Source organism: Centruroides sculpturatus, unplaced genomic scaffold (genome assembly GCF_000671375.1).
Source record: "Centruroides sculpturatus isolate CEXI.00-Female unplaced genomic scaffold, Cexi_2.0 scaffold107, whole genome shotgun sequence".
Classification (NCBI taxonomy): domain Eukaryota; kingdom Metazoa; phylum Arthropoda; class Arachnida; order Scorpiones; family Buthidae; genus Centruroides; species Centruroides sculpturatus.
Window position 1 is genome coordinate 99,096 of NW_019384422.1, and position 14,675 is coordinate 113,770.

The following is a 14,675-nucleotide window of genomic DNA, read 5'->3' on the forward strand; positions in this document are numbered from 1 at the left end:
AAATTTCAAACGAATGAATTATATGTATTTTAAGTATTAAAATTATTTAAAATATTACAAAATTGCTTTTATAATTTTGTATTATATATTTAATAAGTTTAAATTATTATCTGATAAATTAGTTTGTCACCATTGCAGTTTGAAAATATGTAATTTTATAGATTTCTAGTTTAAACTATTAAAAAACTCTATACATGAAGATTTAAATTTTATATGATAATTTACCATATAACAATATATATTTTGTTTTAAATTAATTAATTAATAAGAAAAAAAGAATAAATATTTTCAAAAACATAAAAGTAAATAAAAATTTGATGCATAAAACGACATCAAGGAAGACCAAAGAACGAAACAGAATTCTCCCCTTTTACTAACAAAGAGGATCCCGAAATCATACGACAAGGAACCACTCAGAAAGTACAGAAGATACCACTCAGGCGATCCAAAGGAGAAACAGTTGAAAATCTCCTTCCATCTGCTTTATTCTCAGTAACAGATGCCACTTTCTCATACAAGGATCGGTAAATTAAACCATTCGACCGGCCAAAAGCTATCACGTGATCCGATGACTTTTCAATTCATAGCACAGATTGTTTCAAAAAAACAAGAAAAAAGGAAAATGCGTATGTTTTTTGGATGGGTTAACCTTTAGAATATATATATATATACGTTTCTAACATATAGAAATGAAATGAAATTATATTTAAATTACAGAAAATATTCGTTTTTATTTAGTGTTAGGTATTATATTAAGTTATAAATATTAAATTTAATAATGTTTATTTATTATAAATTAGCTCATTAATTATAAACATAAGTAAAACAAAATTGCATTTTAGCTTCTTTTTTTCATTTATTAGCTTTTTCTAAAAGTAAATCTTCTCAATAGAATGGTTCTATAAACTAGTGTATATTTTATTATATAAAAATTTTTTTTTGTATTAAATCCAGGTCTACATTTAAATAAATAAAATTACAAGAATTATTAAAATATTAAAAAGTAGTTTGTTTTTTTTTTTCCTGGTCGAGTCTTAACTGACGATTTCCGAGGCAAAAAGCATCACCTGCTCGAGACATTTAGAGTGCTCATTTTCAATCGAAAGTAGTCCTATGACCGTGATGAGGTTGGAAAAAAACCGGAAGTTAAAACATGAAAGGAAGATACCATTCCCGTCTACTTCCGGTTAGAAGTAAAGTAAAGTATGATATGTCACTGTCAGGTGCTTGGTTTGTTGCTTGATTTTAAGGACCAAGAGGAGAGTTGTAGAGAAAGTGGACTTGGAACTTTTATCATTCTACAAGTATAGGCTTTTTCCACATAGCTTTACTAATCTTCTGATAAAACTTAAAAATTATTAATGTTTTATTAACCAGTTTTATTTTAAATTTAAAAAAAAAAAATTCTGAGAAATAACAGCATTTAAAATTTAAAATAAATAATGATTCAGATGATTAAAATAGCCATTAATTAATAAATAAAAATAATGATGATAAAATGAAATAAACTACAATTATTTTATTAATGACGTTTATTTATATTTTCTTTTAACTATAAATTATTTGAAATTTATATAAGAATATATCTGAAACAGAATACAATAATTATATTTTCTCATTGTAAAATATTCTTTAGTAGTAAAAGGAAATTTAATATCATGTGTGACAATAATTCGAATTTATATAACGTGTAAATTATGTACTGTACGTTTATAAATTCTAAGTAATTCGTACATAAATTTCTTTAAAATAAATTTTAGCTTTGTTTTTTACTTACTTTCTTAAAAGATTCTCTAAGATTTTATACGAGAAAAGATTAAGTAAATAGTTTATTACACGAGTTTATTTAAAGTTATTATGTAAAAGGTTTCAGAACTAGGAAAAAATTCTGTGATAGATTATAAAGAAAAGACTGAAATAAAATACATAAATACTTTATTTAACATAGAAAAAGAAAAGAAAAAAAAACACTGATATGGCCTAATTCACTTCATCTAATTCATAACTTAGGCTACTTCAAAAACTTTTATCAGTTGCTCGATTATTATGATAAATTATCTATATTTATCGCGACTTATCCGTCCTAGTAAATTGAAGACTAAAAAAATATATAGGCCTTATATATATATATAAACAATTTTACCATCACTTACAAAACACGAAACTTGTTTTCGTGTCACGTAAGTCTATCATATTACAGATAATCACACGAATCACTTCGGTAAAATTATTGTAGTTTTAAAAAACACTCTAAAAGAAAATGAAGTTAATACAATTTGAAGTAACATCACTTTATTGAGAAGTATTAATACATTTGAATGTCGTTATATAGGCCTATTACGTTAGTTATTATTGTACTGTACTAATTAATATCTTAATAATATATAACATTAAATCATAAGCAAATTAAATTACATGTCAAAAATAGTAAAGATAGGCTAAATATATATATATATATATATATTATTTATACCTAAATCTTTTATTAAGATTGCATTTTGTAAATGTATAAACTTATTTTTAAAGTGTATTTATGGAAAAATTTTTAAAGAATTGCATAAAATATAGCTTATTATAAGTGAGATTTATAGCTGGAAAGTTTAGTCGGTGTGACTAATCTGTCAGCAAACAGGAAAGTTTCGTTTTGTCGTCGAGAAGATCAATTAGTTGGCTGACTTGACACGAAATCGTTCGCACTTGACGCATTCCCACAACTTTGTTTGACTCTGATCTCGGATTTAGAGGAATTTAAACGAATATTTTAAAATAAAACTTTTAAAAATTGATCTGTTCGAAATGTTCTTACATGTAACGTCAATAAATACTTAAATAACATAAAATAAACAATATATAATTCGTATGATATTTGTGATTTCATTTATAAATTTAAAAAGATGAGTTAAAATTAAAACCATTCCAATGTTGTATTACTTTAATTAAAAACTATTTTTTATCTCTTAATTGTTAGTTATGTGTCATATAGATTTTAAGTAAAGCGAATATTTTTAATGACAAAATAAATGAATTTTGCTAATCGAAAGTGTAAAATTTAATATAATGAAGTTAAATTTTATACTTAATTTTATTTTTTAATTATAAAAAAAAAGTATTTTAAAATGTATAANCATGTTGTACGAGTCACTTAGATTTTACAAATACGTGTGCCGTGCTGTGAACGACTCACGTATTTGTAAAATCTAAGTGACTCGTACAACATGAAATTCATATAAAACGGAATTATCAACAGTGTTATAGGGGGGTCGACTTGTAGATATAAATTAAATATACGAGAAGATATTAACTGAATTAATATTACTGTAAAAAAGGGGGGTTTATTTTAACAAAACTCAAAACAATGAAAGGAAACTTTCTTTACCTTCAATGAATATCGAATCTAGACGTAGAAATATTGATTGGTACTTAATTACTTCGGTTACAAATATTGGCAAGTGTTGTACAGTACCTAAAACAATTTAATTGGATTATAAATTAAAACAACGATATAAGGCTATAGGTTATTTTTACGTAAATTATCTTAAGTAAAGCCGGATAAATATGATTTTAAATTTATTAATGTTGCCTAATTTATTCATTTTCAAGGAGTAATAAAAATTAGAAAAACGTGTAATAAAAACAGTAGGCTAATAGAAATGTGGAAATGTATAATTATATCAAAAATATTTTGAATATTATATTTGTTTAGAATATTCACAAAAATGGTAATTTTTATATCAAATTAATTAAAATTAAAGAGAAAGTCCGACGAAATAGTTCACGTTTTTATTCACTTTTATGTTCTGGAATATATTCCATGACTGTCCTATGGTTTGTTATGCAAATTTATATTTGAAAACTTCTATTAAAAAATTATGCATATTTTCACATTTTTAATAATACTAGAAAATTATTAATTTAATTTTTTTTTTTTTTAAATCTTTGAATAATAAAATAATTCCATTTTACACGATGTAGAAAGGGACAAAACCCTCAACCAAAAAGAGAAAAATTCGTAAACAATTCGAGTTAGTTGATGTCAAATTTACAGTTTGGAAACTGTCACGCGCTTTTTTCTTTCTTTCTTTCTTTCTCCCCTTTCTTCTTACTCCCAATTCAGCTTAATCAAATAAGAAACTAAAATAGAACGGCTGATTAAAAATCTCTACAAATTCAGAATAGACCAAATCAAGTAAAGAATGAGAGTCGCCATCCTTCATTTCCTCATTGTTCGTTCCTGACTGGCGACAATTTACTATTGAATTCAAAACCTCATCTAGTTTGGCTGCTACTTTGATTAGTAAAAAAAAACGTAAGTAGAAAGAAAGAAAACTTTGCTCATATCCCGAAGGATTCCACGACTGAATAAAATGACTTTTATTGAAAGTATTCATTGGATATAACATAAACACATAGAAGGCTTATAAGTTATAAATAAAACACGACCGTCTGTTCTCCTCTTTGTGATGAAGTGAGCATAATTAAGTCACGACAGCTGCTTCCGGTCATGTGACATTGCGTCAATAGTCCCGACCCGTCGAACAATGGCTGACTGATTGACGCATTGCCCTCCAATTACCGATATGAGGGATGTTGATAATCTGGTTTATCTTCTAACCTGGAAGGTAATCAGTTTATTAACCGGTATTTTATAGCGTAAATCTATTTGTGATCGAGTAAATTTAATTATTTATATAAAATATTTCAAGATTCAAATTATTTATCGAACCTACTGTTTTCCTAAAATTAAAATATTTTTAATTAATAACTAATTGGCTTTAATCATTAAAATATATTATAAAATCGTAAAGAAGTTTTTTATGTCGAAAAACTATTGAATTTATAAATATAGGCCTATGTCCGCTTTCAAATATTCGTATTTTTTTATGTGTTAAAGTATTATTTAAATTATAGTCCTTTTAACTTACCAGACAATAATTAGCCTACATTATTTTATACAGTCGACCCCCTATAACACTGTTGATTATTCCGTTTTATATGAATTCCATGTTGTACGAGTCACTTAGATTTTACAAATATGTGAGCCGTTCACAGCCCGGCACATGTATTTGTAAAATCTAAGTGACTCGTACAACATGGAATTCATATAAAACGGAATAATCAAGTGTTATAGGGGGGTCGACTTGTATTTAGTTTCCTGGAAATGAAGTAAAAATGTAAGTTTACGTTAAAGATTGCTGACTGATACTTTAAATAGTTATATCAAATTGAAAATAAAAATTGATTTTATTTATTATACATTCTCTCACGCTTAGAATTTATGGTCAGTATTATAGATAAAAGATAACGTTGTCATGTTTTTTATAATTTCTGACATATTAGTATTGATGTAAAGAGATATTTTGCATACTTATCACGCCCGAAGGTCTCTTTTTGTATTTCTAACAGGTTAGATTAAAAGTATAATATATAAAATTTTATTTATATAAAGATTTATAATCGATTAAAAGAATAAATAAGTAAGAATAAATACCAGTGATGAAACAACTAAATTAGTTAGTTTTTTTTATTTTATTCATATTTTTTACAAATATGTATACATATATTCACATTACTGTACATAAGCATACATCAATACTGCATTACAATATTTATTAATTGTTATAATCTGCTACGATACATAACATCTATGCCAAGGTAATAATAACGTGTTACATAAACAGGCGAAAGAAATCAACTACAGCGACGTCACGTAAAGTCATTCCGATGATCAATAATATACAGAATTAAAGCTTTGAAATTAAAAAAGAGATCAGTTGAGAGATAAACGACGTCAATTTGCATAACAAACATCTAAAAATGCTGCCATTTTGTTTAAGCTGTTTGAAACATATCACATAATAACCTTTCGATTGGAATATTTCCGATTGTCTTGGCGAAGAACATTTCTTCGATAACTTGACTGTTTAACTTTTTTGTTATTGATAATAATAATAACAGTTTTCCGAATCGAACTTTCGAAGGAGGCTGCTTTGTTAGAACGTATTCGTGAAGCATTAATTGCGTTTGGTCTTGAAGTAATTCTATTTGAAGTGGATCTCTTAAACCTTGAGTTTCTGCGTATCAATAACAGATTTTAAATAACAAAAATGAAAAGAATTTTATTTGTAAATGAAATTCTTACCTGGTTTAAACAGTACAAGTGCTTTTAAACACGAGAATTCAGTGTGATCGACTTGTAATGATGTCAACAAGGACATAATACTTCTCATCTGTTGAAGATGATTTACAACAAGATTCCGTTTTTCGGGAGATAGTACATTTCCCAAAGACAGTAGGCCTAAAATATTATAATTTAGTTTGTAAAAATATACAAATTAAAATAGAATTAAAATTATATAAGTAATAATTTTTGCCTTCTTGAAGAGGAAATCCCCATTGTGCTGCGCTTAATATAAAAATATCGCTCCAACATTCTTCTAATAGTATAGTCTGATCTCTAAATGACAATTGAAGAAAAGAAGGTATGGTTCTCATCCATCTTACAGAAAAGAATAATAATTTAGCTGCTGCTTCGTATATAGTATCTAAAGGTGATGGTGGATATGGTGAAATTGTCGTGTTTCCTGCAGTTGTACTAGTACAGACACTCAGATCTACGGATGGTACGTAAGTAAGTCGAAGATTTGTAGGTTCTGCTGAAGGGACTGAAGATTTGCAAGTGGAAATAGGACATGATATTAGTCGAGGAAGAACAGTTGGAACATCAACTTTATTTGTATTATCGTGAGAGTCATCACTCGCACTACTATCATCTGTTAATGTTTTCTGATTAGTAGAAATTATCTGTCTGCTTTCATCTGAAAATTAAAACATAAAAATTAATTTCGTAACAATTTAATTTTCTCTTTCAAGTTATTTAGATTTATAATAATTTTAAATAAATATTTAAAAATTTTTAATACTATGTCACAAGTTTGGACTATGACTTCATTAAATAGTGCGTGGCAATTTGCTGGATGTGTTATATTGACCGAAAAATCCCATTATCCGTGTGTTACTATTGATCAAAATTCATAAAAAAAAGAATAAGTGCCTTTAGTAGACCGCAAACACTATAATCAGCTATCGTGTATCGATGATATTTTGTATCTTCACTTTTAACATTTGACTTGTTTATTATTTATTGATGTATGCGTGAATATAACTTAACAATAGAAAATTCTGAAAGGGGCATTTACAATGGAGCACTAGCGCACTTGTTGCCTTTCCCAGTGAAGTTTCGTTTGTTCTTATTATCTCATATAGCGGTCGAAAAGACTAATATTATGGTGATATACATTTGTGAAAAGATAAAAATTTTAAATTGTCAAATATTACGATTTTATCGATAAAAAATTAATAAACGTTTACTGGTTTTATTACTCAAAATTTTTTAACTGGCTAAAAGAAAAAAAATTTATAGAGCTATAGACAAAACTTACCACTTCTAGGATCTTCTATCAATTGATTAGCAATGTAATTTGCACAAAAACTTGATGTGTTATTAGCCAGAAGATTTGTAGTAGGGGTTAATCTTCTAAGAGTAGAAACAGTTAGATCAGGACTGCAATAATTTGCTGATGTCAAATTGATTATAGGGCTTAATGTAGTGGATTGGTTAGATGGAGTATAATAAGGTATTTCATTTGAATTTCCGAGGATACGATTGCGTTTTCGAGGTTGATGAGATCTTGGTGCTCGTTCATGTTGAACGGCTGTTAATTAGAAACGTGAATTAATTATGAGGGTAGTAAGAATAAAAGTTATGTTTATTATATTTGTATGAATATATAAAGATTAATGAGTTAGCAAATTGCATTGTTAGAGATAGAAATTTATCGTGAGAATTAACTTTATAAATCAGTTTTTCTGCTATAGATAATGTGTGACGTATTACCAAAAGGTCAACGAAAAGTGATAGATTCAGTAAAGCAAAAAAGTACAATTATAAAATAGCCTATTACGAAATTATAGAATAATGGAAAAGTTTGGTTCACGAAAGAATTATTGAATGATAAAAGTGCGCCGACATGAGTCAGATAGGCCTACTTATTAAGAGCTTTAGCGCCGTATATAAAAAGTACTTGATGAAAAATGAAGCCTACTACACACAAATATTTTTATAAGGTTATTGTGTTCCCCAAATAGTTTTTATCTATGTAACCTAATTTTAATTTTATTTTAGATGTAGCTTTATAAATTCTTGAATAATTTATGTAAAACTTAAGGCTCATTTACAATTTTATTTTCTATAGGTAATATATTTGTACGTAAATAAATTGAATGCAATAATATTGAAAAACTATTTATAAACGCTTTATATTTAAATGCTCCATATTAAAAACTTTTATAAACTCGATAAATCCATAGTGACATTAAAACAAAATATACATTAAATAAGATAAAATAGTTATAAAATAATAAAATGATACTTACCTTCCTTTCTCATATTAGCTTGTAAACATTTTTTCAACCTGCAAGCTTGACATTGGTTCCTTCTGGCTACGTCAACTACACAATTACCGTTTTCTTTGCAGATATATTCTAAATTTCTTCGAATACTTCTTTTAAAGAATCCTCTGCAACCATCACAACTTGGAACTCCATAATGGCGACCTGACGCTTTGTCACCACAAACACGACAGAGAACTTCCGGTTTATCTGATGTGTGATTCATGATTTCTATAGGAATTTAATTAATATCTCAAAAAATCATTTTAATTATAACAAATAGCAGAATACTATAAGTTTAGGTTACATTCAACAATGCATAATACTTCTCGCACTCAGTTATTTTTGTAATAAAAACATCATTTAGCCTGCCAAATCTTAAACATTTATAATCCAAATGGTAAATTTTTTGAAGAATTTATAACAAGTATATCTATTTCATACGTATTTCCGGTAAAAAATTATGATTACTTTTTAAGTTATTATATAACCTATACTTTTGTTGAATAAATAATGAGTGAGAGTTAAATTCGTGTAGAAATGAACAAGCATTAACGTGGGGATATTTCTTTAAAGCTTTAATAATTTATTAATAAATATTTCTGATAAACTTTCGTCTTTATTATAGTCTAAACAATATACGCAGCTGGTAGATCAAAACGATCGTTCACGTCGACAGATAAATAACAATTTATCCATTGTTGTCTTACAATAAATAAAAAAGTAACCTTTTAACAAAGAAACTTGCGTGTCAAACTTTCAAACTTAGTCTCTATTTGGTCAAACATCAAACGTTATAGCAAGTTCATCATCTCACGTACTCAGAACCATATTCAAAAAGCATCATAGAAAATTTTAGATTGATTATTTAGAACCGCGTGAGTCTCAACAGGTGCAGATGTTTGATGTTTTGGTTCAATAGGGTACGATTTAGCGGGGTCGTTTTGTCATATTCGATCGATTCACAATGAGGGAAAGATAATTAGGTCTTGGTCTCTTCTTTGGTTTTTTTTTTTGTCACTTTCACTTGCCAAATGTCAATATGAGTTAGTAAATTGATAAATTAAGGATTAAGTTGAAATTGTGAGATAGAAAAAGATGATTTCTCCGGTAAAGTCGTTAAGAGTCTTTTGTGTAATTCTATGAAGACTATTAAGCTATCAAAAAAGATAAAATTATATTTAAAAGTATTTAAATCTTAATAGATCCGTTAAAGATATCAATAGCATCTAATCAACTATTTTAGCGTATCGTGATCTGTTTATTTCTTTAAAATAAAACTTAAGTTATACACGGAGCGAATAATACAGTTTAAACAATCAAATTTTATATTAAATTATAGTATCCATACCGAATTCTTAAAAACTTTAAACATTGCAAAAATATATAGGCCTATATTTTTAAAACTAAATATTTATATTTAAGTTTATGATTAATCATCAAGAGAATTAATCAATGGTTGGAAAAATTGTCTTATTTATGTAGCTTATAAATTCAATCTATGAATATAATGCATAATTCTGAAAATATGCCTTCAAACATAGGCCCATGTAGTTGAAAAAACATTGTTTTTATAAACTATTCATTCTGAGTTATATTAGTTCTTATTAATAATAAAAGATGGAAATAATAAACCAAAAATGAAAAAGTTAATGTATAGAAATAACAAATTAGTTCAGCATACTTCTTACAATACTAATCAGTAATAATTTAATAATTTATACTTAATATTACTATCAATAGATAACTTATATTTTAACCATAATTTCTATATTTATTATACATATAGTTATTATATCTATTAAATTATACACTTAATTGAAAAATAAGTAGTATGAACAATTCTTTATTAGAATTTTCAAAACAAAATATAAGGAAATTAATTTTAATTTAGTTGCTGGTAGTCTACTATAGGCCTATATCGAGAAAATATATTAATACGAGTGAATATAGCATATTAATTTAAAGCAAATTTATTAATATTTGGTCAATTTATTTAAGAATTCATAAATATCTAACTGTCAAAATAAACTTAATCTAAATTTAATAGCATGAATTACAATGCAAATGTATTTTTTAGGTTAAATAATTGAAGAATAATTGAAGAATGTTAAAAATGTAGTTAAATTAGAATTAAATTTTAGTTAAATAATTTTATATTGCATTTAAATGTTATATACTAAAATAAGCTACTGATAAATAGACATGAAACTTCTTGAAATTTTTTTAGGTCTGTAAGTTTAAATTGCAATACAACTAATAGAGAGAGAGAAAAAAAATATACTTCATNTTTTTTTTTTTGTTTTGTTTTAAATAATGTTATAAAGGTTTTATTATAAATTTCATTGAAGTTTTTATTAGAAACAATTAAACCTATTAAAATAAGATTTTGTATAAAAATGTATAAAATTGTATGACAATAGATTCTATGACTATTGTATGACAATAGATTCTATGATATTTTTAAATAAGATGATTAAATACTATGTGACTTATTAGGAATTAATTTAAAATTTAAATGTTTTTAAAATTAAGAATTATAGGTTACCAAATAATTTTTGCAAACGTTAAAAATACTTATTTAAAATCTTAATAACTTTAAAATATTTTAATATTAATTTTAATAGTTTTTTTTCATGAAGATTTCTTATTTTATTTCATAATATGATAAAAATACATTTTATATTTTTAGTATTGTACTGTACCGGTACGTACAGTACAGCACATGTACATACAGTACAGTACATACCGGTACAATACTATATAGCACTTAACATTATGTTTCTCTTAAGTAAAATACGTAAGTGAAGCATTACTTACATTTAAAAACTTTAGTGATATATGAGAATAATTACGTTAAATTGTCTGTATTTGTAGATTTCTTTTTATATCTAGTAAAAATTTAATTTTTGATAGAAAATAATACAAGTCGACCCCCCTATAACACTGTTGATAATTCCGTTTTATATGAATTCCATGTTGTACGAGTCACTTAGATTTTACAAATACGTGTGCGGATTAGAAACGTTACAACTAAAGACTTTACCTTTTCATCAATGAACAGTTTGTTGGTAATAAAACGTCTGAAATTTTTCTGATCATTCTGGATTCCCCCACATCGACTAGAACCCGCCTTCTTCTTAGGATATCCTCTTCTGGTATTGGTTGTTGGTCTCTGGTGGGACTGACAAGTCATCGAGTCAGAAGCTTGCTTTTGGCCGGTCGACTGTTTAATTTACCGATCTCTTGATGGGAATCTGACATCTGACGATGGGATGAAGACAGATGCAAGCAGATTTCAGATCTCTGAGTGGTATCTTCTGTACTTTCTCTATGGTCCCTTGTCCTATGGTTTGTTGGTAAGAGTTAAGTGAGTGCTTTTCGCTATTAGAAATTATAATAATAAAGTCGGTTTGTTTGCCTCTCCGCTTTTATAATACAGAAACTCAACATGTATTTACTTAGAGGAAAAAAAATATATTTAATTTTTAAATTATATCGTTTAAAATTTCGAAATAATTTTGACANATCACACTGATGAATTTTCTATGATTATATTATAATGTTAATTTAGTTAAAGGGTAATAAACATTAATAATATTTGTATTTTCTTAGCACGAGATTGTTGTTGAGAGCAAATCACACAGGAACACTTTTAGTGGAAAAAGGTCAGTTTATTGATAGGAAAGGACTTTTCCCACCCTTTTCCACTAAAAGTGTTCTTTGATTTGTTCTCAACGGCAACCTCATGCTAAGAAAATACGTATAGTAAAGACAACAGCAAGCAATCAAGATCTATTAATAATAGTATTTTATTATAATCTAAAACTCTAAATTCTATAAGACATTAAATTTTATATTAGCAAACTGAAGTGCGAAATTAAAATAGTCATAAATAACATAAGAATAATTTAATATAAGATACAATCTGATATTTTAATATTAATTATATACCTTAAGGACAGTAAAAAATAACTAATTTTTAAATATAAAAATATTGTTTATTTAAGAGCTCAGTTAAACAATTAATAAAACCAAATATGTATGTAATTAGCTATTGTTATTATAAGTAGAAATGTTTAATGATTTCTAAAATTAAAGATTATATATTAAAAATAACAATATAATGAGGTAAAATAGAAAAGATCATGACTGGTATAGGCTATACTAGTGAGGGAAAACTGAGTTCGGGTGTGCTTTCTGAGTACAACACTGCTGCTTACTTATACTCAAAGCTTATATATAGGCTATATAATATACAGACTTCAGACAAAAACGAACCATATATATATATCTTGTCACATCTAGCTTATTGCATATGTTTTCTGACACAGTAGAAACTGCCATGAGGCCTATAACTATCCAAAAATAAAGAAAAACATTTAATATGGTTTTGCTATATATTATATAATTATGACGTGCTTATAATAAATAAAATGATAAAAATACAATTGTAAATAATTTTCCACACGTAATTAAATTGAATAGTTTTATTTTAGACTGTTATAATTAATTAAAATATGCTCTTATAGACACAAAAAGTATAAAATATTATTTCATTTATAACTGTTCATAGGTTTTGACTTCATATAGGCATAACGTAGTTTTCGTTGTAGGCGTAGAATAATAGAGATTATATTACTTTTATACTGAGTTATGCTGTATAAATTCTAAAACGTATGGAAATATTTCAATTATTTTATGATTTATGTATTCTTATTTAAAAAGTAATTTAATTAATAAAATTGATTATTTCTANTGTATTTTATAGTACTGAAGAGGGACCTTTTTTAGAAAAGGACCGAAATGCATCTAGTAATAGAATAAAGTGAAATCATTGGCTAAAGCTGTGTGATAGTCTACCGCCAATATTAAAATTTACATTTTAAGTGCGGATTTACAAAGACTTTACAATATATATGATTCTATTTTATTATTTATTTATTTATTGACTTCGCACTAAGAGGGAAACTGGGAACTGGAACTAAGAGACTAAGGTCTTTTCCCGTATCCATCACGGGTTCGGCCGGTCCGAAATGGGGGCAGTTGGGTGATGATAGATAGGTCCGACTTAAATAGTACAGTACATAGGAGAAAGTTGGCAAAATCCCACCACTTAATGAATTTTATCATATATTTCCTATTTGATACTAATTAATTACTCAAGTTATTATTGAAAAACATATATTAATGTTTAAGACATTTATTATTATATAAATAATTTTTGTTACGAAAAAATCGATTTATTAAGCAAGCGTTTTTATAATATTATGTAAAAGATACGATTTAAGCAAAAGACTTTCTAAATTGTATCCGCCGGTTTTCAAAATCATAACCTCTTTACATAAAGCACAGAACGAAAAAAAGTTTTCACAAGAAAGTTGAAAAATCCTACCAGTTAATACAAGCATATAATATATATATATATACTGTATCTTATAAGTGTCATAGTATTACAGTATTTCACTGTATAGTACTGTACTATACAGTGAAAACTGTATTTTCAGATATAAATATTCAGTATCATAAATTGAATACTACGCTAATGCTGTTTTGAGCAAACAATAGTGAGGTGAGAAATTTATGACAAAATTTGTCATAAAAATGGCAAAACAGATCCACTCTATCCCTTGCCCCATGCAAGTTTTCGGCGGTCTTGACTCAATTCTGTAACCAGGATTATTTCCGTGAGGGGACACTTTACAAGATTAGGAATGCCTGGTTAAGGTGCATAGTACTGTACAGTACATTCTAGTCGGCATCATGTATTGATAGTTTATAGTGAAAACAGACATGAGATTTTTAAAATTATAATTTAAATAAATAAATAATTGATCCCATTTTTTGGTAGACTAATAGGTACAGAAAAAGTTTGAGAGGGCAAGTCCCCGAAATGTTTCCTTCGTAGCTACGGATCTGTCCTGGCTACTGATGATGCAGAGATCATTATCAGCGAATTTTTACCTTTAAAAACGTTTAATTGTTTTTTAAAATATAAAAAAATTTACATTCAAAAAATAATGTTTATAATTATATAGAAAAATCTATATTCGGAGAAAATAAAAATTTTGTTCAAAAGTGTTGTTTGTCCTTTAGAAGAATTACGATTTTTTTTTTTTTTGCAAAAAAAACTCTTAAAACCCGTTAAATTATTTTGTAATCTTCAATAAAACTTAATAAACGAATTGTAGAATAATTTTATTTATTAATTAATATATAATTTACAA

The 14,675-nt window shown here is 26.6% G+C and overlaps 1 protein-coding gene across 1 annotated transcript; it reads right to left on the minus strand.

Annotated features, from left to right (window-relative positions):
- Nucleotides 1-5,801: 5,801 nt before the first annotated feature.
- Nucleotides 5,802-11,619, minus strand: LOC111619443 (nuclear receptor subfamily 2 group E member 1-like). The gene is made up of 6 exons (XM_023361148.1): nucleotides 11,495-11,619; nucleotides 8,434-8,679; nucleotides 7,440-7,712; nucleotides 6,372-6,815; nucleotides 6,140-6,295; nucleotides 5,802-6,071 (listed from the first exon to the last, which is right to left on the minus strand). The coding sequence occupies exons 2-6, from the start codon at nucleotides 8,672-8,674 to the stop codon at nucleotides 5,830-5,832; spliced, it is 1,356 nt and encodes a 451-aa protein (XP_023216916.1). The 5' UTR covers nucleotides 8,675-8,679; nucleotides 11,495-11,619; the 3' UTR covers nucleotides 5,802-5,829.
- Nucleotides 11,620-14,675: the final 3,056 nt, after the last annotated feature.